Source organism: Oncorhynchus tshawytscha, linkage group LG25 (genome assembly GCF_018296145.1).
Source record: "Oncorhynchus tshawytscha isolate Ot180627B linkage group LG25, Otsh_v2.0, whole genome shotgun sequence".
Lineage (NCBI taxonomy): Eukaryota > Metazoa > Chordata > Actinopteri > Salmoniformes > Salmonidae > Oncorhynchus > Oncorhynchus tshawytscha.
The window spans coordinates 30401531-30428520 of record NC_056453.1 but is presented as its reverse complement, the minus strand read 5'-3'; the positions used below and the strand labels follow the sequence as shown (position 1 = coordinate 30428520).

Here is a 26990-nt window from a genome sequence, read left to right as displayed (position 1 = left end):
TTAAGGGAAAGTGTGATCAATCTTCTTGGATCGAATAGAAGCGTGACAGAGCTGAAGGAGTGACGACCTCTCCACCGACTGAGTCGGCTCAGACTTCCAGGTTCAAATCAGTCTGAATGGCTCAATCGGTGTCAGAGACCAAAGCCAGTCGATATCCGCACTTCTAACACCTGTGTTCACACTGTGTGGCACACCAGTCTGTCCATGTCACTGGGTAGTACTTGCAGATGTAGGATTTTAATTTGATCACCCTTTTTGCAAATATACAGTGGGGCAAAAAAGTATTTAGTCAGCCACCAATTGTGCAAGTTCTCCCACTTAAAAAGATGAGAGAGGCCTGTAATTTTCATCATAGGTACACTTCAACTATGACAGACAAAATTAGAAAAAAAATCCAGAAAATCACATTGTAGGATTTTTTAATGAATTTATTTACAAATTATGGTGGAAAACAAGTATTTGGTCCATAACAAAAGTTTATCCCAATACTTTGTTATATATCCTTTGTTGGCAATGACAGATGTCAAAGGTTTTCACACACTGTTGCTGGTATTTTGGCCAATTCCTCCATGCAGATCTCCTCTAGAGCAGTGATGTTTTGGGGCTGTTGCTGGGTAACATGGACTTTGAACTCCCTCCAAAGATTTTCTATGGGGTTGAGATCTGGAGACTGGCTAGGCCACTCCAGGACCTTGAAATGCTTCTTACGAAACCACTCCTTTGTTGCCCAGGTGGTGTGTTTGGGATCATTGTCATGCTGAAAGACCCAGCCACGTTTCATCTTCAATGCCCTTTACACGGATCAGTCATCCTGGTCCCTTTGCATAAAAACAGCCCCAAAGCATGATGTTTCCACCCCCATGCTTCACAGTAGGTATGGTGTTCTTTGGATGCAGCTCAGCATCCTCCAAACTCGACGAGTTGAGTTTTTACCAAAAAGTTCAATTTTGGTTTCATCTGACCATATGACATTCTCCCAATCTTCTTCTGGATCATCCAAATGCTCTCTAGCAAACTTCAGACGGGCCTAGACATGTACTGGCTTAAGCAGGGGGACACGTCTGGCACTTCAGGATTTGAGTCCCTGGCGCCGTAGTGTGTTACTGATGGTAGGCTTTGTTACTTTGGTCCCAGCTCTCTGCAGGTCATTCACTAGGTCCCTCCGTGTGGTTCTGGGATTTTTGCTCACCGTTCTTGTGATGATTTTGACCCCACGGGGTGAGATCTTGCGTGGAGCCCCAGATCGAGGGAGATTATCAGTGGTCTTGTATGTCTTCCATTTTCTAATAATTGCTCCCACAGTTGATTTCTTCAAACCAAGCTGCTTACCTATTGCAGATTCAGTCTTCCCAGCCTGGTGCAGGTCTACAATTTTGTTTCTGGTGTCCTTTGACAGCTCTTTGGTCTTGGCCATAGTGGAGTTTGGAGTGTGACTGTTTGAGGTTGTGGACAGGTGTCTTTTATACTGATAACAAGTTCAAACAGGTGCCATTAATACAGGTAACGAGTGGAGGACAGAGGAGCCTCTTAAAGAAGAAGTTACAGGTCTGTGAGAGCCAGAAATCTTGCTTGTTTGTAGGTGACCAAATACTTATTTTCCACCATCATTTGCAAATAAATTCATTAAAAATCCTACAATGTGATTTTCAGGATTTTTTTTCTCATTTTGTCTGTCATAGTTGAAGTGTACCTATGAAAATTACAGGCCTCTCTCATCTTTTTAAGTGGGAGAACTTGCACAATTGGTGGCTGACTAAATACTTTTTTGCCCCACAGTATAACTTGTAGTTGCCATGACTTTCCATCCTGGGAGAGGATCAGAGAGAGCCCCCTCTCTCCCACCTCCCATCGTGTTATGACTCTCTCTCCCACTTTGCAGAAATGGAAGTTAAAAATCCCTTTGTTGCAACAGAGAGAGAGATTTTCTAGTAAAGTAACATCCGAGATTGGATAATGAAACAATATTTCCGTAATCCAAACATTTGGAATAGTCCGTGGGTATTTAAAGAACAATCCTGACGAATGCATTACGTTTTTGTGATGTCATTAAAGATGGTAGAACAACATCTCTGAAAGTGTATATTTCCCAGTTGTCAGATTTACATCTAAATGTTGTGGATCTTATATGATTAAATATGAAATGATTTGTGAGACGATGAAATTAGATGTTAGCCAGCTAAATGAGAATTATTTTTCATATAAAAGTTCTGTCACGGTGACTGTCACGGATCCCTCCAGAACTTTCATCACGCAAACCTGTCCCTTATTCCCACAGATTAGCATTTGTATATATGTGCCCTTTGGTTTTCCTTGGGCTGTCCATTAGTGTTACAATGTTCTTTGGTGCTTGTGAGTACCTGTGCTGTGTGTTTTGGGCTTCTGTGCCCTTGTGGATTGCGCAGATGATTACGTGTCTCGTCCCGTGTGTTGTTTTGGGTTTCTACCCTGTGTGTTTTGTTACGTGTTTGTTCTTCGTCCCCGTGCCCTTACACGGCATGCCGTAATTTGGGTGAAATAAAAACCCTGCTCCAGTCTCGCGAATAATTCATACCAGCGTGACAGTGACCACACCCACGTGAGCACAGACATTATGTCGGCGTCGTGGAATGCCCCCCTTTGCCAGAGTGTTTAAAACCCCTCGTGATGAAATTCACATTAGACCAGCGTGACCGTCAGCGTGAGATGAAAGGTAGGAAATGGCTAGAAACTCTGAAACTTTCAACACAGAAGAATAAAATCGCTATTAGACCAAGCAGGTGGACGGTGTTGAACCGGACATCACAAATAGTTAGACTACCAGACCATGTGCAGCGCGAGCTAAATACGTCACAAATGGTCAGGAACTCTCGACGAGTGAAGAAGATAAAGACAACACATTCACAGTCTGCAGCTGTATATGTAAAATAGTCTAGGAAACTCGACCAAAGATGAGAAAAGAACAACATTTCCCTATCGAATGACCATTGGTACGCCTGGAATATTTGTTCTAAAAGACACTCCGAGACCAACCTACTACAACTACAAAGGATATGGTTACCTCTGGTGGACAGCCAGAGACTTACACAAACAGAGACTTTCTGTCGACTGATCGAGTGTTTTTAACAGAGCAAGACGACAAAGACATACAAGTGTAAATATGTGTTGTATTTCTAAATCCAAGTGAGCGGTTGTCAGGGTGTTAAATATCCATATTTACAATGAAAGTTTTATTCAACTGTATGTACGATAGGTGAATTCCTTTGTCTCTTCTTCTCCCGCTCTTTCTCTCCCCCCCTTTCAATGTGTATCAAGCCATCATATCAGGTTAGTCCACTCGGGACTTTCCATTGCATCATGTTAGTAACCAATGTATAATCTATCCTATGTGTGTGTTTATGTAATTCTGTGTTATTATTTAGTTGGTTAGTAAATAAATAGCTAACCCAATTTGTGTATTGCTGATTCGTCATGGAGACCAGGGTTCGTGCAGATTTATAGGATATTACGACATTCAGAATGAGACTGAAATAGGAGCAAATGATTGATGGATGACGGCTATGATATCGAGATATTCTGATATTTTGAGTTAATTCAGGAAATGGTAACTCGTTAAATAAACTTTTCCCGTGGTGCCCCAGATTACTACTTAATTAAATGTTTTATGATTAATTGAATTGCGTAATAATTGAACGTGGTATGTAATTATTCGATGAATAGCCGTTGAACAACGAATGACCACAAACCAGCCAGTGAGTGGTAGCTAGCTAGCTAGATCTCCCTGCCTCAGCCATTGCATTGACTATCTTGCCAGCACACATGGATGAATGCAGATGTTACTCATGTAACATTAGCAAGCAAAGACAACCCTCGTTTTCAATGGATACGCTGGCTTGGTAGCTACATCAACGCACAAATATTTCCTTACCCAATTCCCATAATGGTTCCATAGCATGTCATACGTGTGTTGCTAAGCTGGGGCTACAAGGTTATCAGGAAGTGTAATAGCTAGCTACTTGTTTGGCATAAAGCCATAGCCTACATGTCGTCATGTAATCATTGCATTTTTGTTTTGAGAATTGTTTTACTCATCTAGCTACCAAGTTTGTCTCACTACTGCCATCTGCTGGATAATACTGTGACATTTACAATCGTTCACATTAGTTGGAAAGTCCATTTTGCCGGCTCCTTACCATACTGTCAACTACATTATGTGATTACTGATTTGTAAATACAGAGCAAAACCATGCAGAGAACCATGCATAGAATGCTACTTTTTCCACCCAGAACTACATTTGCTTGCTATTGTGACATCATGGTGATGTCTCATATAGTGAGCATTTTCAACCTTATAATTCTCCATACAATCCTCCATAAGTATCTGTAATATCTGACTAAATGACAACTATTCAGAGAGATGGCATATATATCTTTTTTTGCATCTCCCTTCCAATTTGCAGTATGTTCCAGTTATATTCTACTTTTCACAAGCACTGGTGGAGTGAGCTACCACCAGCTACCACTAGTACTGTCATGCTGCTGAATATTTGTCAGTATTCATTGACTAATCTGTTGTACTCTACCTGTTGGTTAAGTAATGTGTTACCCTGAAACGTCCTTAGTACTTCTTGTTTGTGTAATTGGCCAACAGTGTCTGGGACATGTTTGCATCTGCCCCAAGCAAAGCCTATAGCTGAGATCAGATTAATGATGAGTATCTGTACAGTACCCACACTGCACTAAACTACGCTAGAACATGGCTTCCTTCAGCACTTTAGGCTACAGCACAATATTAACGAGCCCCATCCTGCCCCAAGGCCTTACTTTCAGCACTTTGGAAACACTAGAGATGAATGGACGACTACCTGGCTGCTCCAATGCTTGTCTGCTAGAGTGTGTTTGACTGGGGTACAATGCTGTTGGCATGGTAATGTGGTGAAAGGTGGAGAGAGTATATTGCACCCTCCAATTATCAGATGATCATTATGGTGTAAAAAAAAATAGAATTGTATATTATGTCCTCGCGCTGCCATCTAAATATATGAATATATTTCTTCATAGCATGGGACTGAAGTTAGGCTGAGGCTGTCACTGTTTTCATCCCAGTAGTGACACACATTTTGTTTGTAAGCCCCTCACATAGCCAGCATTAGATTGCCATTGGAAACAGATCTCTGAGAGAGAGAATCAGAGCGCGAGAGAGGTCACACCATGAATCTGTAATGTTATTGGATTTCGACTGGGTCAACGCCGCATCAAAATGTTGACCTACACACTAATCCGACCTGGCATACCTGTGCCAAGTGGCATGTGCATTCATTTATGGTTTGTTTTACGGGCTTACCTCTGTCTCAGGTGTAAGATATGTATGTATGAGAGCCCAAGGTTAATGCTTTAAATAAGATGGGGTCAAAGATTGGTTGATTTGGTTCAGATGTGTCGTATGGTAGGAAAACTACATACTATATATTTTCAACACCATCACTGGCTGATGGTTGTCAGTGCTTTGACATTCAGTGCTTTGAGACTGTCCCTGTCACTACTGGAGATGAAAACTGAGATGTGATATTTACAGTACAATATTACATGTAACATATATTACATGCCTGTTCATCTGGTCATACACCCATGAAGTACAATGTACATGATTATCCTCATATGAGGCATAATTTATGTAGGAGGAAGAGAGAGAGAAAGAGAGAGAGATAAATACAGACATTGAGAGAGAGAGGGAGAGAGAGAGAGAGAGAGAGAGAGAGAAAGAAAGAAAGAAAGAGACAGAAACAGAGAGCCAGAGACAGAAACAGAGAGAAAGAGAAAGAGAGAGAGGGAAAGAGAACGAGAACGACAGAAAGAAAGAGTGAATGAAAGAAAGAGCGAGAACAACAGAAAGAGAGAGAGAAACACGGTGAGAGAGAGAGAAACACAAAGAGAGCAGAGAGAGAGAGAACGAGAGAGAGAAATACACAGAGACAGCAATAGATAGAGAGACAGAAATAGAGAGAAGGACAGAAACAGAGAGGTTGAGAGAGAGAGAGAGAACAACAGAAAGAAAGAACAGCAGAAAGAAAGACAGAAAGAGAGAGAGAGAATGAAAGAGAGAGAGAACAACAGAAAGAAAGAAAGATGTATTGATCTCTGTCTGTCGGTTCCTACTCAGTGTAGCTGCAGGAGGGGGAGTGTCAGGAATCCCCCGCCAGGAAAAACAAATCACATCGCCCCGGTGATGAATGTGGCATTCCCTTGATCCGCTGGCTCTGCCATCTGGCCAGGCTGACTCTGGGACGACACTGTATATCAGACTCATGCACAGCAAATTAAATTTACATTTGGACGACTTTCCCAGGCAGGCCTCACCGAGCCTCACCGAGAACAGATGTACTAAAAAACTAAACAACCTGGGCCTCTCCTTTTTCTCTCTGCCACAAACCTCTGAGCAGTTCTGCTAGCTACTTGAAGACTTGTGCGTTAGGTCATGTTAGAAATGTTATGGATGACATTAGACAAAGAAATCATCAAGCTCAAATATACCAAAAACTTAAACTCTTTCTCTGCCACAACGCTCTAAGCAGAGCAGGGTTGGCTCATCTTGATCTACAGCACAGGAGGATGGTGGCACCTTAATTGGGGAGGACGGGTTCATGGTAATTACTGGAGAGGAATCAGTGTAATGCAGGGGTGGGCAACTCCAGTCCTCCAGGGCCTGATTGGTGTCACACTGTTTCTCCTTCCCTAGCAAACACAGCTGATTAATCACTGAAGATCATGATTAGGTGATCTTTAGGTGTGTTAGCTTGGGCTGGGGCAAAACTGTGACACCAATCAGGCCCTCAAGGACTGGAATAACACACCACCGGGTATCAAATACATAAAACATATGGTTTCCATGTGTTTGATGCCATTCCATTCGCTCCATTCCAGCCATTATTATGAGCTGTTCTCCCCTCAGCAGCCTCCACTGATCTACAGTGTATGTGTCTGGATCTGCTAGCTACTGAAAGATCTTATGAACATGGTTTGTTGATCTATATTCGTCTGGTCTGGTCTGCTAGCTACTGAAAGATCTTATGAACATGGTTTGTTGATCTATATTCGTCTGGTCTGGTCTGCTAGCTACTGAAAGATCGTATGAACATGGTTTGTTGATCTATATTCATCTGGTCTGGTCTGCTAGCTACTGAACGATCGTATGAACATGGTTTGTTGATCTATATTCGTCTGGTCTGGTCTGCTAGCTACTGAACGATCGTATGAACATGGTTTGTTGATCTATATTCGTCTGGTCTGCTAGCTACTGAACGATCGCATGAACATGGTTTGTTGATCTATATTCGTCTGGTCTGGTCTCCTAGCTACTTAAAGATTTTATGAACATAGTTTGTTTATCTATTTCCGACAGGTCTGATCTACTACTTGACTTGAAGACATGGGGTGAGGTCATGTTTGATATGTTATAAATTACATTACAGTGACAAAGAAAACACATTATGGAAGAGAATTGGACAGTGATCGATGGCAACACCTGTAATTTGCTAGGCATAGATCGATGCTAATCTAACCAGCTGTGTTCGGTTCCTATTGTCATGTATAACCTAAAGAGAACATTTCTAGATTAACAACCAGCATTGAAATCCTATGTTCAATCCATTCTTTTTTTATACTTTCACATATTCATTCACTTCATAGCAGTGCTCTGTATTGCTTTGGATCTGATTTGGTAGTTGGTATCACAACAACCTGAATACCGTTGAAGTAGGTGGAACCTTGATATCTAACTAGCTTGTCAAATGGCAGGTGTACAGAGAACCAATAAGCAGAAGCCTCTACCACATCCACAGCCCAAGGCTAACCCTGCAGGTAAACCTACCTAAACAGGGTTCTGTAAGAGACAAACAGTACATTAAAACGAGGAACTGTAGACAGAGCCTGCTGTGAGCCTTGTGCTGTCATATGCGCACGCACACACGCGCGCATATATACGCCAACACACGCACACATACAGACACACACACACATACTGTACACACGCACACACGCAGACACATACACACATACTGTACACATACATACTGTACACACACATATACAGACACACACACATACTGTACACACACATACAGTGCATTCTGAAAGTATTCAGACCACTTCACTTTTTCTACATTTTGTTACGTTACAGCCTTATTCTAAAATGAATTAAATAGTGTTTTTTCCTCATCAATCTACACACAATACCCTATAATGACAAAGCCAAAACAGGTATTTAGAAATGTTTGCGAATTTCTCAAATAAAAGATACATAAATATCACATTTAGAAAAGTATTCAGACCCTTTACTCAATACTTGAATACCTGAAGCACCTTTGGCAGTGATTACAGCATCAAGTCTTCATGGGTACGACACTACAAGCTTGGCACACCTGTATTTGGGGAGTTTCTCCCATTCTTCTCTGCAGCTCCTCTCAAGCTCTGCCAGGTTGGATGGGGAGCGTTGCTGCACCGCTATTTTCATGTCTCTCCAGAGATGTTTGATCGGGTTCAAGTGCGGGCTCTGACTGGGCCACTCAAGGACATTCAGAGACTTGTCCTGAAGCCATTCCTGCATTGTCTTGGCTATGCTGTCGTTGCCCTGTTGGAAGGTGAACCTTTGCCCCAGTCTGAGGTCCTGAGCGCTCTGGAGCAGGTTTTCATTAAGGATCTCTCTGTACTTTGCTCCGTTCTTCTTTCCCTTGATCCTGATTAGTCTCCCAGTCCCTGAAAAACATCCCCAGAGCATGATTCTGCCACCACCATGCTTCACCGTAGGGATGATATTGGCCTGTTTTCCTCCAAATGTGATGCTTGCCATTCAAGCCAAAGAGTTTGCACTTGGTTTCATCAGACAAGGGAAACTTGTTTCTCATGGTCTAAAAATCCGTTAGGTGCCCTTTGGCAAACAAGCGGGCTGTCATGTTCCTTTTACTGAGGAGTGGCTTCTGTCTGGCCACTTTACTATAAAGGCCTGATTGGTGGAGTGCTGTAAAGATGGTTGTCCTTCTGGAAGTTTCTTCCATCTACACAGAGGAACTCTGGAGCTCTGTCAGTGTGACCATCGGGTTCTTGATCACCTCTCTGACTAGGGCTCTTCTCCCCCAATTGCTCAGTTTGGTCAGGCAGCCAGCTCTAGGAAGAGTCTTCGTTGTGCCAAACTTCTTCCATTTAAGAATGATGGAGGCCACTGTGTTCTGGGTGACCTTCAATGCTGCAGTCATGTTTGTACCCTTCCCCAGATCTGTGCCTCGACACAATCCTGTCTCTGAGCTCTAGGGAAAATTCATTCGACCTCATGGCTTGGTTTTTGCTCTGACATGCACTGTCAACTGTGGGACCTTATATAAACAGATGTGTTTATTTCCAAATCATGTCCAATCAATTGAATTTTCAACAGGTGGACTCCAATCAAGTTGTAGAAACATTTCAATGATGATCAATGGAAACAGGATGCACCTGAGCTCAATTTTGAGTCTCATAGCAAAGTATGAATACATATTTCTGTTTTTTATTTGTAATACATTTGCAAAAATGTCAAACTGTTTTCACTTTGTTGTTATGGGGTATTGTGTGTAGATTGATCAGGAAAAACATGAATTTAATCAATTTTAGAATAAGGCTGTAACGTAACAACATTATGGAAAAAGTCATGGTCTGAATTCACACACACAAACTCACACACACACTCCTTTAGAGCCCACTGCTGTCTAACCATGCTGCCTGCCTGCTATGCCTCAAATGAAACAACCTTTACTGCAGTGGTTTGATCAGACGCCCCGGGCAAGACCATAAAATAACTTTGCAGCATAATGTTTTACACCTTTTACACCACTTTTCACTTTCTACCCGGCGATAGTCGTCTATTTTTTGTTTGCCCTTTTCTCCTGATTTCCCTGAGAGTCAGTGCTGTTGTCTTTGGTTTAGTCTGCTAGGGTGAGAGGGACCTACGGTGTGGAACCTACAGTGTGGGACCTTGGGTGTGGGACCTTGGGTGTGGGACCTAGGGTGTTGAACCTAGGGTGTGGGACCTTGGGTGTGAGACCTTGGGTGTGGGACCTAGGGTGTTGAACCTAGGGTGAGGGATGCAGTAAGTCTTGAGGGTTGAACATAGAGTATAGGAACAGTGTATTACATCCCAACCTTTTCCACCAAGTTCGTTCTTAACATTGCTTGACTTTGTCAAATCTCTATTGAGTCAAACAGACGGTAAAAGGAAATGACACCTAAAATATATAATGATTTTGTAGACTTTCTTTCACAGCCAATCACAGGTTTGCTCTTTGGGCTTTCCAATCTTTTTTTTAAGCTGCCACCAGTCTGTGCCCTCTAAATGTCAGTGGTGTTTGGTGATGGCACTAAACAATCCCTTGGAGGGCTATTTGTTTCAGCACACTGGCTGTTCCTCAGTATGAGCTTAGTTTGAGTTGACAATTGCTGTGAACTTTACTATCTATTGTTCCTCGATAATCAAATCTCATTTCTGTTAGGACAGTGGTGTCGCCTGGGTAGCAGTGTATTGCAGCAGCTGCTTTTGTGACCGCTAGCTGACTACAACTGTATTTGATCCCCCAGCTAAGCAGTATGAGTTTCCAGGGTTCCATTCTAATCCGTCTTTCTCTCTTGATTTCTTCAATCAAACCCTTTAGATTCTAGGGTATTGATAGTGTGATGGGTTTGGAAGTGTGGATTGGAACAGAAATCTATCTCAGTTTACTGTTAAAATGTCTCTCCTCTCCTCTCTCTCTCTCTCTATTCCTCATCACTCTATTTCTCTGTTTGAGTCAGATGATTCCATTTTTATGTGTCTGTGTCCAGTATGAAGGAAGATAGAGGTAGTTTTGGAACCAATGCTAAACATAGTTAGAACAATGACTGGAAGTCTACTGATACAGCTAGCATGCTAAAATAGTATCCATGAGTTCATCTGACTCTGAGTAAGTAGAAACAACTGCTTAATCTCGCACTATCCCTTTAATACTATGTCGGGGTATAAACCGTTCATGACCAGTTTGGCTGAAGTTCTTCATTATTATACTGTTAAACTGCCCCTTCTCTCATTCCTAACCCTCTCTTTTTCTCTCTCTTTCCTCCAGACGACGGACGATCTGCTGGTGGCATCTGCGGAGTGTCCGAGCGATGACGAGGACATTGATCCCTGTGAGCCGAGCTCAGGTGGGTTAGGTTAGTCATCTCTTTTTATTCCTCTTCTCTCTGGGTGTCGCTGTCAGTCAGTCTCTCACTGTTCCTCCAGTCCCTTCCCTACCACCAGTCTGTCACTGTACCGCCAGTCCCTTCCCTACCACCAGTCTGTCACCGTACCGCCAGTCCCTTCCCTACCACCAGTCTGTCATCGTACCGCTAGTCTCTTCCCTACCACCAGTCTGTCATCGTACTGCTAGTCTCTTACCTACCACCAGTCTGTCACCGTAATGCCAGTCTCTTCCCTACCACCAGTCTGTCACCGTACCGCCAGTCCCTTCCCTACCACCAGTCTGTCACCGTACCGCCAGTCCCTTCCCTACCACCAGTCTGTCACCGTACCGCTAGTCTCTTCCCTACCACCAGTCTGTCACCGTACAGCTAGTCTCTTCCCTACCACCAGTCTCTCACTGTACCGCCAGTCTCTCACCGTACCGCCAGTCTCTCACCATACTGCCAGTCTCTCACCATACCGCCAGTCTCTCACCATACCGCCAGTCTCTCACGGTACCGCCAGTCTCTCACCATAACCGCCAGTCTCTCACCATAACCGCCAGTCTGTCGCCGTACCGACAGTCTGTCACCGTACCGACAGTCTGTCACTGTACCGACAGTCTGTCAACGTACTGCTAGTCTCTTCCCTAACATCAGTCTGTCACCGTACCGCTAGTCTCTTCCCTACCATCAGTCTGTCACCGTACTGCTGGTCTCTTCCCTACCATCAGTCTCTCACCGTACCCCCAGTCTCTCACCGTACCGCCAGTCTCTCACCATACCGCCAGTCTCTCACCATACTGCCAGTCTGTCACCGTACTGCCAGTGTATCACCGTACCACCAGTCTGTCAACGTAACACCAGTCTCTCTGTCAGTCTCTAACTGTACCACCAGTCTCTCCGTCAGTCTCTCACCGTACCACCAGTCTCTCATTGTACCACCAGTCTCTTTTTGTACCACCAGTCTGTCACCATACCACCGGTCTCTCTGTCAGTCTCCAGCCGTACCATCAGTCTCTCTGTCAGTCTCTCACCGTATCACCAGTCTCTCTGTCGGTCTGTCACCGTACCACCAGTCTGTCACCGTACCATCAGTCTCTCACCATAGCACCAGTCTCTTACCATACCACCAGTCTCTCACCATACCACCAGTCTGTCACCGTACCACCAGTCTGTCACCGTACCATCAGTCTCTCACCATAGCACCAGTCTCTTACCATACCACCAGTCTCTCACCATACCACCAGTCTGTCACCGTACCACCAGTCTCTCACCGTACCACTAGTCTCTCACCGTACCACCAGTCTCTCACCATACCACCAGTCTCTCACCGTACCACCAGTCTCTCACCGTACCACTAGTCTCTCACCGTACCACCAGTCTGTCACTGTACCACCAGTCTCTCTGTGTGTCACGATCACACTCATAGTCAGTTCACCACCAAGGTTCTTAAGGCTCTTTATTGAAGCTACTGTAGGCAGTGTTTCAAGTTTAGTGTGTCACTATAACACTGTTTTGATTCAGTCAATGTTGGGAGTTCTATTCCAGTTTACTTTTTTAATTGGCTGAATTGAAATGGACTTGACCCACAACCTTGCCTCACACCGTTTTGTCACTAAAGCACCTTATACCACCCACCACTGCGACTTGTATGCTCTAGTCGGCTGGCCCTCGCTACATATTCGTCGCCAGACCCACTGGCTCCAGGTCATCTACAAGTCCATGCTAGGTAAAGCTCCGCCTTATCTCAGTTCACTGGTCACAATGGCAACACCCATCCGTAGCACGCGCTCCAGCAGGTGTATCTCACTGATCATCCCTAAAGCCAACACCTCATTTGGCCGCCTTTCGTTCCAGTTCTCTGCTGCCTGTGACTGGAACGAATTGCAAAAATCGCTGAAGTTGGAGACTTTTATCTCCCTCACCAACTTCAAACATCTGCTGTCTGAGCAGTTAACCGATCGCTGCAGCTGTACATAGTCTATCGGTAAATAGCCCATCCATTTTTACCTACCTCATCCCCATACTGTTTTTATTTATTTACTTTTCTGCTCTTTTGCACACCAATATCTCTACCTGTACATGACCATCTGATCATTTATCACTCCAGTGTTATTAATCTGCAAAATTGTAATTATTTGCCTACCTCCTCATGCCGTTTGCACACAATGTATATAGACTCCCCTTTTTTTCCTACTGTGTTATTGACTTGTTAATTGTTTACTCCATGTGTAACTCTGTGTTGTCTGTTCACACTGCTATGCTTTATCTTGGCCAGGTCGCAGTTGCAAATGAGAACTTGTTCTCAACTAGCCTACCTGGTTAAATAAAGGTGAAATAAAAAATAAAAAATAAAAATAAAAATAAACACCACATATGTCAAATATCAATTCATAGAAGTAAAGGCTACAATAATATAATGCCTAATGGTAATCATCATACTCCACAGTGATTCCTAAAGATCATATCAATGAGTGTAGATAGGCTGTTCTGACTTCACTTGTTCAGTAGCTAGCTAGTTGATTCATTTTTGGATTATCTCATTTGGGACAGGTATGAATATATTCAATATTGAATAAACATAATCCTAATCATCTGATGTTTTGAAAACCGGTCTCTGGTTCCACTATAAGTGTGTATAGCTAATACATGTTTTTTTCCCTTGTAGGCTTGTTGAGTCCCAAATGTAATGAATTACAGTAAACTCATAACAGCCAGTCAGTAGGACTAGCATGCTGTTGTGTCACGTACGCCAGCGTTTAGGAGGCGCTGATTACACATGACATCTTGTGGAGCGCTGTCATTGTTTTTGTATTGTCTCCTAGGAAAACACATAAACACACAAACAGTCGCACACACAATCTCCCATACTCTCGCTCACACACAAATAGACGACACGCACGGGAAAACAAACAAACAAACAAACAAACACCCTCTTAACAGTAACTGTCCTCTGAGACAACACAACAACACTCTCGCCTCTCTTGTGATAAAACCAACTATTTTCAGCCAAGCGCCTTCTAGTTTAGGTTCAAGGATGCATTTACTGACAGACTCAATCAATCCCTATACCAGTCTGCTGTTCCCACATGCTTCAAGAGGGCCACCATTGTTCCTGTTCCCAAGAAAGCTAAGGTAACTGAGCTAAACGACTACCGCCCCGTAGCACTCACATCCGTCATCATGAAGTGCTTTGAGAGACTAGTCAAGGACCATATCACCTCCACCCTACCTGACACCCTTGACCCACTCCAATTTGCTTACCGCCCAAATAGGTCCACAGACGATGCAATCTCAACCACACTGCACACTGCCCTAACCCATCTGGACAAGAGGAATACCTATGTGAGAATGCTGTTCATCGACTACAGCTCGGCATTCAACACCATAGTACCCTCCAAGCTCGTCATCAAGCTCGAGACCCTGGGTCTCGACCCCGCCCTGTGCAACTGGGTACTGGACTTCCTGACGGGCCGCCCCCAGGTGGTGAGGGTAGGCAACAACATCTCCTCCCCGCTGATCCTCAACACTGGGGCCCCACAAGGGTGCGTTCTGAGCCCTCTCCTGTACTCCCTGTTCACCCACGACTGCGTGGCCATGCACGCCTCCAACTCAATCATCAAGTTTGCGGACGACACAACAGTGGTAGGCTTGATTACCAACAACGACGAGACGGCCTACAGGGAGGAGGTGAGGGCCCTCGGAGTGTGGTGTCAGGAAAATAACCTCACACTCAACGTCAACAAAACTAAGGAGATGATTGTGGACCTCAGGAAACAGCAGAGGGAACACCCCCCCATCCACATCGATGGAACAGTAGTGGAGAGGGTAGCAAGTTTTAAGTTCCTCGGCATACACATCACAGACAAACTGAATTGGTCCACTCACACAGACAGCATCGTGAGGAAGGCGCAGCAGCGCCTCTTCAACCTCAGGAGGCTGAAGAAATTCGGCTTGTCACCAAAAGCACTCACAAACTTCTACAGATGCACAATCGAGAGCATCCTGGCGGGCTGTATCACCGCCTGGTATGGCAACTGCACCGCCCTCAACCGTAAGGCTCTCCAGAGGGTAGTGAGGTCTGCACAACGCATCACCGGGAGCAAACTACCTGCCCTCCAGGACACCTACACCACCCGATGCTACAGGAAGGCCATAAAGATCATCAAGGACATCAACCACCCGAGCCACTGCCTGTTCACCCCGCTGCCATCCAGAAGGCGAGGTCAGTACAGGTGCATCAAAGCTGGGACCGAGAGACTGAAAAACAGCTTCTATCTCAAGGCCATCAGACTGTTAAACAGCCACCACTAACATTGAGTGGCTACTGCCAACACACTGTCAATGACACTGACTCTACTCCAGCCACTTTAATCATGGGAATTGATGGGAAATGATGTAAATATATCACTAGCCACTTTAAACAATGCTACCTTATATAATGTTACTTACCCTACATTGTTCATCTCATATGCATACGTTGATACTGTACTCTATATCATCGACTGCATCCTTATGTAATACATGTATCACTAGCCACTTTAACTATGCCACTTGGTTTACATACTTATCTCATATGTATATACTGTACTCGATATCATCTACTGTATCTTGCCTATGCTGCTCTGTACCATCACTCATTCATATATCCTTATGTACATATTCTTTATCCCCTTACACTGTGTATGACAGTAGTTTTTTGGGGGGGAATTGTTAGTTAGATTACCTGCTCGTTATTACTGCATTGTCGGAACTAGAAGCACAAGCATTTCGCTACACTCGCATTAACATCTGCTAACCATGTGTATGTGACAAATAAAATTTGATTTGATTTGATTTATAAGTCTCCATGTTTACCGATTCACTCTGAAAGGTGAAAAAACAAAATCGTTTACTAACACCATGTTTACCGATTCACACTAAAAGGTGGAAAAACTCAAATTGTTTAATGACAGACTATAAGTCTCCATGTGTACCGATTCACTCTGAAAGGTGAAAAAACTAAATCGGGTTGCTTGACTAGCAATAATAGCTACATTCTGAAAGCTTTGTGCTAACATAGAGTATCCCAGCAAAAATAAGTAATTTTGAAAATGTTTCTCATAAAATACCTTCTAACCTCAATGCCAGGTACTGTAGACAATTTGTAAACAAATTGAAAGCATTTCTCTGTTTACTTTTTGGTACAGCTGCTAGGGAAGGAGGCTTTGACATATCGCTTGCTGACACAACTTGCACTATCAATCTTACGATAATAAACCACATATTGAATTGCAGAATATCTACATTTCTTAAGAAGTGAAATGCAAGTTCTGTAATCATACTAACAGATACAGTAAAACCTTCTGGACGACACTAGAATCCAGCTTTTTAACCGTAGTATTGCTAAATGTTAACTTATGCTACATAAACACAGTGCATATTGTACATACAGTGTAACCACATTTCTCCTGATAATCTGTGGTAAAAATGTGTATGTTTATAATGTTCCTATTACCCTGGAATTGAATCTTCCCACCTTGCCACAGATAGCAGGTGACCCTGGTGCTTTTCTAATGAGCACCGAGTGGATCGACAGAAAGGGAGAACTACTAGGTCCAGACGTAAGGCCTTAGCTCTCTCTGTATCGATCTGTATGCAGTAATAAAGCCAGAACTAAATGAATGTCTACCCCACAGCACTCTCAGACTACTGTTTGTCTGTCTCTTGTACATCCAGGCTGTCCATCTGTCTGTATTGGTGTAGTCTGTTGTACCAGTACTGGTCTGTTAGGCTACATACTAATGATCTAATACCCAGTGTTCATACATATATCACAGTCCAGGCTGGACACATCTAGACTGCTCATATACCCAAGGAGACTGTTCCATGTTAGATCTGCTTACTTTAGTCAAGAAAGCAATGCAATGAGATTTTATTTGTTATTTTATTTAAATAGGCAAGTCAGTTAAGAACAAATTCTTATTTACAATTACGGCCTACCCCGTCCAAACCCTAATCCGGACGACACTGGGCCAATTGTGCGCCGCCCTATGGGACTCCCAGTCACGGCCTGTTGTGATACAGCCTGGAATCGAACCAGGATCTGTAGTGATGCCTTTAGCACTGAGATGCAGTGCCTTAGACCGCAGCGTCACTCGGGAGCCCAAAATGAGAGAAATGAGTACATTAACCAAATCAATTAGTTAGCATTACAGGTTTGCATTTACCACATTATCTCATAGTTTAGTGAGCATTGCAGCATAGTCTCTGTCTGTGACAAGGTGATCTGTCAAGGGAAAGAGTGTGCTCCAGTGTGGATGCTTTAGAGGCACACACTCCTTCCCCGAACAGAATATCCTAGGTATCCTTCCTTTCCCTCTCTTGCTAGCGAGGAGAGATTTGACACCGGTTCTGCTGGGCTCCCCTGGTGACAGCTGTCTAACACCACATCCTGATTAATATCTACGTTCAGGGCCATTCACACACTTGGTGGAGCGCTCAGCACTGGATCTGTGACAGTGCAGCCAGCCAACCATGAAGGACTGGATCCTCTGTCACTGATGCAGCCTAGGACAGTTTCTCAGGTTACTGTTACTGTACTGTCCCACTCCTTGCTATGGTGCTCCCCTTGCTATGCTATGCTTGGCTCTCTATGGTGCTATGCTCTTCTTGACTCTCTATGGTGCTATGCTCTCATTGGCTCTCTATTGTGCTATGCTCTCAATGGCTCTCTATTGTGCTATGCTCTCATTGGCTCTCTATTGTGCTATGCTCTCATTGGCTCTCTATTGTGCTATGCTCTCAATGGCTCTCTATTGTGCTATGCTCTCATTGGCTCTCTATTGTGCTACGCTCTCATTGGCTCTCTATTGTGCTATGCTCTCCTTGGCTATTTATTCTGAAAGGTGAAAAAACGTAATCGTTTACTGACAGACTATAACTCTCCCTGTTATGCTATGCTATTTCAAATCAAATCAAATCAAATGTATTTATATAGCCCTTCATACATCAGCTGATATCTCAAAGTGCTGTACAGAAACCCAGCCTAAAACCCCAAACAGCAAGCAATGCAGGTGTAGAAGCACGGTGGCTAAGAAAAACTCCCTAGAAAGGCCAAAACCTAGGAAGAAACCTAGAGAGGAACCAGGCTATGTGGGGTGGCCAGTCCTCTTCTGGCTGTGCCGGGTGGAGGTTATAACAGAACATGGCCAAGATGTTCAAATGTTCATAAATGACCAGCATGGTCCAATAATAATAAGGCAGAACAGTTGAAACTGGAGCAGCTGCACGGCCAGGTGGACTGGGAACAGCAAGGAGTCATCCTGTCAGGTAGTCCTGAGGCATGGTCCTAGGGCTCAGGTCCTACGAGAGAGAGAAAGAAAGAGAGAAAGAGAGGATTAGAGAGAGCACACTTAAATTCACACAGGACACTGAATAGGACAGGAGAAGTACTCCAGATATAACAAACTGACCCTAGCCCCCGACACATAAACTACTGCAGCATAAATACTGGAGGCTGAGACAGGAGGGGTCAGGAGACACTGTGGCCCCATCCGAGGACACCCCCGGACAGGGCCAAACAGGAAGGATATAACCCCACCCACTTTGCCAAAGCACAGCCCCCACACCACTAGCGGGATAACTTCAACCACCAACTTAGCATCCTGAGACAAGGCCGAGTATAGCCCACAAAGATCTCCGCCACACAAAGATCTCCGCACAACCCAAGGGGGGGGGGGCCAACCCAGACAGGAAGATCACATCAGTGACTCAACCCACTCAAGTGACGCACCCCTCCCAGGGACGGTATGAAAGAGCCCCAGTAAGCCAGTGACTCAGCCCCTGTAATAGGCCCCTGTAATATTTCTCCTTGGCTATCTATGGTGCTATGCTCTCCTTGGCTATCTATGGTGCTATGCTCTCCTTGGCTATCTATGGTGCTATGCTCTCCTTGGCTCTCTATTGTGCTATGCTCTCCTTGGCTCTCTATTGTGCTATGCTCTCCTTGCTCTCTATGGTGCTATGCCCTCCTTGGCTCTCTATGGTGCTATGCTCTCCTTGGCTCTCTATGGTGCTATGCTCTCCTTGGCTCTCTATGGTTCTATGCTCTCCTTGGCTCTCTATGATGCTCTCCTTGGCTCTCTATGGTGCTATGCTCTCCTTGGCTCTCTATGGTGCTATGCTCTCCTTGGCTCTCTATGGTGCTATGCTCTCCTTGGCTCTCTATGATGCTCTCCTTGGCTCTCTATGGTGCTATGCTCTCCTTGGCTCTCTATGGTGCTATACTCTCCTTGGCTCTCTATGGTGCTATGCTCTCCTTGGATATCTATGGTGCTATGCTCTCCTTGGATATCTATGGTGCTATACTATGAGTTTTCTAGACGCTCTTATACATTTCCATACTTTTCTTACTTTTCCGTACTGTACTTAGTTTTTTTATTAATAAAGCACTGTAGAATTTCAATACTCTGCAAAATGACTATGACTATTAAAAGTAGTTGTAGAACTTTTCCCCATTATTAGGAAATTACCTAAATGACCTTGACTCTGACCCGCTATAAGTGCAGAACATCACTGTCAAATAAGATAAAAGAAGGCTAGAGGTAAATAACGCACAAGACGATTCCATTTAGAGAACTTTCCCATGGCAGCAGACTCTCTTTCTCTCCCTTTCTCTCTCTGTCGCCCTCTCTCTCTTTATTTTAGCCTTTCTCTTGCTCTCTACCTCCCCCCTCTTTCCCTCGCTCTCTCTCTCTGTCGCCCTCTCCCTCCCCCTCTCTCCTCCAAGGTCAATTATAGATCATGCTGTAGGCTATATCACTGGACACTCGTCCCACAGCGGCCTCACCCCACCTTCTCGTCCCTCGTCCCTCAAACCCCCGACAGCCATCAAGCGACATCGATCAGGCCAGCTTACTTATTGCCCTGCTTTATTTCTCTTACCTCTGGGAGGAAGTAAACTGTGGCAAGCGGCGAGTTAGTGCATCACAAATCGCACCCTGTTTCCTATTTAGTGCACTACTTCTGTATGACCTGGACCTATAGGGTGCCATTTCGGATGCATCCCCGGAGCCAGCAGCACGAGGTTCATTCACACAGAGCTAATCTTCCAGCAGGAGCCGGATTAGATCACACTGCAGCAAATTGAATCATCTCCCTGGTTCCTCTGGTTGAAGAGACCACATAGGGATATATATGGTGAAGAATGGTGGAATAGGGCTGGGACCAAGGCTAGAGCTGTGGTGGGATAGCTTGGGGCTAGGGGCTGAGTATAGAGCTGTGCTGGGATTAGCCTGGGGCTAGGGGCTGAGTATAGAGCTGTGCTGGGATAGCCTGGGGCTAGGGGCTGAGTATAGAGCTGTGGTGGGATAGCCTGGGGCTAGGGGCTGAGTATAGAGCTGTGCTGGGATAGCTTGGGGCTTGGGGCTGAGTATAGGGCTGCACTCTTAGAAAAATTAATTTGCAAATAAATTCATTAAAAATCCTACAATGTGATTTTCTGGGGGGTTTTTCTTCTCATTTTGTCTGTTATAGTTGAAGTGTACCTATGATGCAAATGACAGGCCTCTCTCATCTTTTTAAGTGGGAGAACTTGCACACAATTGGTGGCTGACTAAATACTTTTTTGCCCCACTGTATTCCAAGTCTTCTGTGTCATGTGAAATATACAATTTATCACAGCCTAGCCAACACAAGAAGGCTGGGGATGAGAATCAAAGTAGTATGAAGGCTGCTATCATACTCACCCCACAGCGTTTCAGCAAATGATCTCTCGCCCCCCTCCTTACGTTCTCTCTCTCCACCAACCACTTGCCTTTAGGCAGGTTAAGGGTAATCATCTACATGTTTTCTCTCTTTCATCTTCGCTCCTCTAATTTCCATCCCCCAGCCTTTTACATCACATTGACATCAACACAGCCACCAAAGTATTTAACATTTGGTGGCTAATATGTTTGGTTTATGAAAGAGAGTGAACAAAAACGACATAGAAAAGGCCCATAAATCAAAACGGTAAATGGCAGTGACAGGAAAGGCAAAGCACCCTGTAAATAAAATAAAATATTATGGTAAAATATTGTTTTATAGTAGCGCTTAGATTAATGAAATAATAACACAACGCTGCTGGCTTGGGAGGTCACTGCCCACATATAATAGGCTATTCAATCATACCCAGCAAGAGGTCTCTCTCCTTCTCTCCCTGTGTTCTCTTCTCTGTTCCACTGCTGAGCACCATGCACCATGCATGTCAATAGACCTTACTCATGCCATGGCCATGAGCATTCCAAATCCAGCTTTGGAAAATCCAGCTTTGGAAAATCCAGCTTTGGAAAACAAGGCAACGGCCTATAGAACACCAACCACTGTAGCACATTATTTAATTAGGTGCTGCCTGGCAGACATGTTAAGCATCGTCTGTGCTTCAGACCCTTGAATTGACTCTGCTTGTTGGCCTTTAACAGATGAAGCTATACCAATTCTTCCACCATTGTAGTCAATATTCTGTGAACCATGTATGCAATATTTAGTTATTTTCTTCCATTTGATGTTGGCCTATCTCTTCCTCGGTGGAGATAAACCCCAGACACGGCTTACTGACACACGTGCATGCACAAATAATAATAATAATAATAACTTGTCTTTGAGGGAACAGGATTTCCCGGTCATGTCTGCTTGGCTGTCAGACCCCACCCCTCCCTCCTCTCCCTGTATGCTGATTCCTCTCTATTCATATTTTCAATTATTTCTCACTCCTTTCCAACCTCCTTCCAACCTTCCATCTCTCTGGCTTTGCGTCAGTGTCATGAGCATGCTAGACTTTGACGCTAAGGCATTTCCGCATCCCAAATGGCACCCTATTGCCTATACAGTGCACTACTTTTGACCAGAGCCCTACATAACGAATAGGGTGCCTTTTGGGGACGTAACCAATGTGTCTGCTTATTCGTTTTGAGTGGCAGATGCCAGATTTAACCCTAGCGAGGGGGAAACGAGGACAAGAGGAGCTCGCCTCAGCGGTGGTTTTTAGAAAAACACAACTCCCAGGACCCTTCTCTGGGTTCACCAAGTGGTGGAATTGCTTTCTGCAGAGACATTAAACAAACCGAAAAGTAAACACTTGCTGTAGCCCCCTCCTACCGCCCTGCGTGATTCCCTTTAGGAAAGGTCTATGATGCATGAAATGCATTATTGCCCTAGCTAAAGGAATGGAATAACATCCATAAAATATTGTGGCGTTACCTTTTAGTCTTCCAGCAGGCAGCAGCGGCCTCGCTCTGGCATTGTCCCCATTGTCCCCATTGTCCCCATTGTCCCCATTGTCCCCGGCCAAAAGGGCAAATGCCCACTCACACAGGATATTTTTTTTCAGTATAGGCTACTACAGCAGTTTCATTATAATCATTGTAAGTTTATGAAGAGGATAAAGTGAATATAGATAAATTGCCCAAAAGACCAAATGCTCACTCATACCAGATTCAAACCATTGGACTCATGTTGTGCTCTGTTCAACAACAACAACAATCTTGGGATTTACACTAGGCACTTATCAGGCTTCCTCTAATCATTGTGAGTTTATGAGCATATAATCAAGAAAGAAGACTAGAATCTGATACAGGACGAATATTATATATATTCATCATTAATATGAATGAATACCTTATTGCCCCCTGTTTTCCTCTCATTGTTACAGTCTATTCGTTTTTCTCAAAAGAAAACCAGGACTGAGGATCGGATACAGTTCACAGCAGAAACAAAGTATAGAAATCACTAGTTTTCTGTGTGCACCTTTAAATATTCATGAGGACATTAGCACACATTTATTAACATATTAACCTACTTGGCATACATTTCATTATGCCATTCATCCCTGTATCCATATCCCCCCACCCATCCATCCAGGACTTCTTCTAGCTAAAGCAGCCACTTGGGTTGTGTCCAAATTGACACACAATGGCTCTGGTCAAAAGTAGTGCACTTTATAGGAAATATGGTACCAATTCGGATGCACCCTGAGTTTAGCTGCGGTCATCCAGAGACAGAAAGCTTCCATATGCCCTACTCTCATTTCCTGTCCCTCTCTCCCACATGCTCACACTGAGCATTATGGGTAAAAGGGCTCCAGATCTCCGCTGCACCATTTACTTGGAAGGTCAAGCACGGTTTATTAATCATCACAGCATTGGTTGAACTCATTTCATGCTCGCTCGGTCAGTTCTGTGTTCAATTCACAGTCCTGTGAGCATTATCAGATAGCCAGAGTCACTCTGGGCTCGCACATGCATGCCTGAAATCAGACACACTCAGGTCCACACTCGGGGTCATGGAATGACGTAGGCCAAGGCCAGCTTGCCGTGCTGAAAGTAAAGAGAGGGATGGAGGTAATCAATGGATGGATGAATATAGGGGTGAATGGCGTCACCTCTTCTTCTCAAGGACAAATGGCTAATTAAAGAAGTGACAGAAGATTGAGTTAAGTTAATATCTAAAGACAGACTTAATAACTGAGTTACGTGTAAGTAAGGAAAAGATGGAGGGATGGATGGGTAAATAAAGAAAGCAAGCGAAGAATGGATGGTGTCACTTCTTCGTCTCGAGGACATTCAGCTAATTAAGGACAAATGTAAAACCATTCTTAAGTTAATATGTTAGGAAAGTAGCAGCTCAAGCAGTGGTTGAGTTGATAGAGTGATGGAGGGATGGGGTCACTTCTTCTTAAAGGCTAAAATTCTCCAGTGTTTCCAGATTTATATTAGATTTGACCTATAATTAACCTATAATTAATTACATATGAGTGAAATTGTTTTCCTACCAAAAAATGGTAATGAAGTATATTAAAAAACAGATTTTCTGTGTTGGAATAGTGTGGGCGTATACCGGTCATTAAAAATATGCATGCGAGTAGACCACTGATTGGACTGCTCATCCTCCTCAGGAGGCCAACAACATTATTTTGGTATAAATGAACAGAACATGAAGTGAGATTTTCACTGGACAGTTACGTACTTTAAGGACAAATGTAACACATGTTTGTTACTTAACACAGCTTACACCAGCAGTAGGATGATACAGATGATCTGTCTGTTCATGAAGGAAGAGATAGAGAGATGAATGGATGGCATTACTTCTTCTTCTCTCATTTGAAGAGGAGAGATTATAAGTAATACCATTTTGAGTTGGGCCTTCTGGAAGGAAGCTATACTCCAGCAGTAGGTTGCTACAGTGACCTTTCTACCAGGGCTGATCCTCTACTGTGGTGTGACAAATCTGAGTTTGACAGCTGATGATTGTGGTGAGGAAATGTTGGCGCTACTGTACAACTAATCTGTGTGTATTACAGTGATGTGTCAGTAAGATAGCCAACCTCATTTTAGCTAAAGACATACCGATATTGTAGTCATTTCATTGTAGGAATATATTCTGCCCCACCTGTTTAGTGCCCCACCTGTTTAGATAAAAAAATATATATATATTGTTTCTAGCAAAACACATAGTCTCAACGTTAACAGTGAAGAGGCGACTCCGGGATGCTGACCTTCTAGGCAGAGTTCCTCTGTCCAGTGTCTGTGTTCTTTTGCCCATCTTAATCTTTTCCTTTTATTGGCCAGTCTGAGATATGGCTTTTTCTTTGCAACTCTGCCTAGAAGGTCAGCATCCCGGAGTCGACTCTTCACTGTTGACGTTGAGACTATGTGTTTTGCTAGAAACAATATATATATTTTTTTTTATCTAAACAGGTGGGGCAGAATAACGGGTCGCCACTGGACCACACTGTGTTGTTACTTTCTTGAGTAAATGTCACGGATTTCCTCCTCCTCTTCCGAAGAGGAGAGGCGAGAAGGATCAGAGGACCAATATGTGGCGTGGTATGTGTTCATAGTGAATTTTAATAAAGAGAACACTGAACACTATACAAAAGAGTAACAAAAAAACAATAAACCAAATACGACCGTGAAGCTACAAATGAGACCTGTGCTGACACAAGCCACTAACATAGACAATCACCTACCAACAAACAGTGCAACCCAGGCTACCTAAGTATGATTCTCAGTCAGAGACAACTAATGACACCTGCCTCTGATTGAGAACCATACTAGGCCGAAACATAGAAATCCCAAATCATAGAAAATCAAACATAGACTGCCCACCCAACTCACGCCTTGACCATACTAAATAAATACAAAACAAAAGAAATAAAGGTCAGAACGTGACAGTTAAAACTCTTGCTTCCTACCCTTTAACTGTAGTACTGTATAGTACTATTACTATTAGTACAACACCCTCCTGTACTGTATCGTACTATATTTTCCCATCCCGAGGATGTCAAATCCCAACATACTGTATGTATTGTAATATAACTGTACCTCCTAGGGTAACATACATGTATATTTCAGTGTACAGTAAAGCGAGAATTGTATAGATCTACAGTAAATCCATCCAGGTGTAGATGATAAACGACAGGGTAAATGACAGTGCATAACCAGAGCACATCTCTCCATGCCATCAATCCCACTAAAAGAAGGTCAGTCGGCCCTGTATCCGTTCATTATAGTCTAAGTAGTCCTGTTTGCTCCGTTACTCCACAACAAGGAGAACATGAGCAGGCCTCACCCTCACCTGAAGCAACCCTTTCCCCTTCCCCCCTCCGCCTCACCCGTCCTCGCTCTCTATGTTCCTTCCTCAGCACTCACATCCCTCCTTCCTTAACTCCCTTTCCCCGTCCATGTTTTCCCCTTCATCCACATCCCTTCTCCCATTCCCTACTCTCCATTTCTCCCCCTCACTTACCTCCCCCCTCTCCAATCCCATTCCCTGTTCCCCATCCCTTACCCTGTCCCCCCCCAACCCCACGCTCTCACTCCCATTGCAAATTGTCAAACAAATGAACCCCTTCGCCAGGGACAAATGAGGAGAAATAGTCTTTAAAGAGGACCATTTATTTAAATCCCAACTGACAGGGTGGAATCTGTGATCCCATTTCGCTCCTCCTTGTAGAGAAGTAGAGGATGAAGGGGGTTTGCATCAAGCATTTCAAAGATATTTAAATGAGTAGTCCCAGTGCAACACCGCTAATGTTACAGAGAGAGAGGGAGAGAGAGGGAGAGATGGGGGCAGAGAGAGAGAGAGAGGGATGGGGGGGCAGAGAGAGAGAGAGAGGGATGGGGGGCAGAGAGAGAGAGAGAGGGATGGGGGGGGGGCAGAGAGAGAGAGAGAGGGATGGGGGGGGCAGAGAGAGAGAGAGATGGGGGGCAAAGAGAGAGAGAGAGATGGGGGGCAGAGAAAGAGAGAGATGGGGGCAGAGAGAGAGAGAGAGAGAGAGAGAGAGAGATGGGGGCAGAGAGAGAGAGAGATGGGGGCAGAGAGAGAGGGAGAGAGAGAGAGAGAGAGAGGGAGAGAGAGGGGGAGAGATGAGAGATGGGGGCAGAGAGAGAGAAAGATGGAGAGAGAGATTACGTAGAGGGAAAGCTGAGAGAGGGAGAGAGAGAGAGAGAGAGAGAGAGAGAGAGGGGGGGCAGAGAGAGAGGGAGAGAGAGAGAGAGAGAGAGAGAGAGAGAGAGGAGAGAGAGGGGGGAGAGAGGGGAGAGATGAGAGATGGGGGCAGAGAGAGAGAAAGATGGAGAGAGAGATTACGTAGAGGGAAAGCTGAGAGAGGGAGAGAGAGAGAGAGAGAGAGAGAGATGGGGGGCAGAGAGAGAGAAAGATGGAGAGAGAGATTACATAGAGGGAAAGCTGAGAGAGAGAGATGGGGGCAGAGAGAGAGAGAGAGAGAGAGAGAGATGGGGGGCAGAGAGAGAGAGAGAGAGAGATGGGGGCAG

The 26990-nt window shown here is 44.3% G+C and overlaps 1 protein-coding gene across 27 annotated transcripts in view; it reads left to right on the top strand.

The window, feature by feature from the left end:
- nrxn1a (neurexin 1a) overlaps positions 1 to 26990 on the top strand; it is a 616431-nt gene that overhangs the window by 575584 nt on the left and 13857 nt on the right. For 18 of the 27 annotated variants that reach the window (XM_042306230.1, XM_042306225.1, XM_042306218.1 and 15 more), the window contains one exon: positions 11097 to 11184. In XM_042306230.1, coding sequence (XP_042162164.1) covers positions 11097 to 11184 — 88 coding nt within the window. The remainder of the gene's footprint in view (positions 1 to 11096; positions 11185 to 26990) is intronic. The other 9 variants (XM_042306235.1, XM_042306233.1, XM_042306223.1 and 6 more) reach the window with 1 other exon arrangement.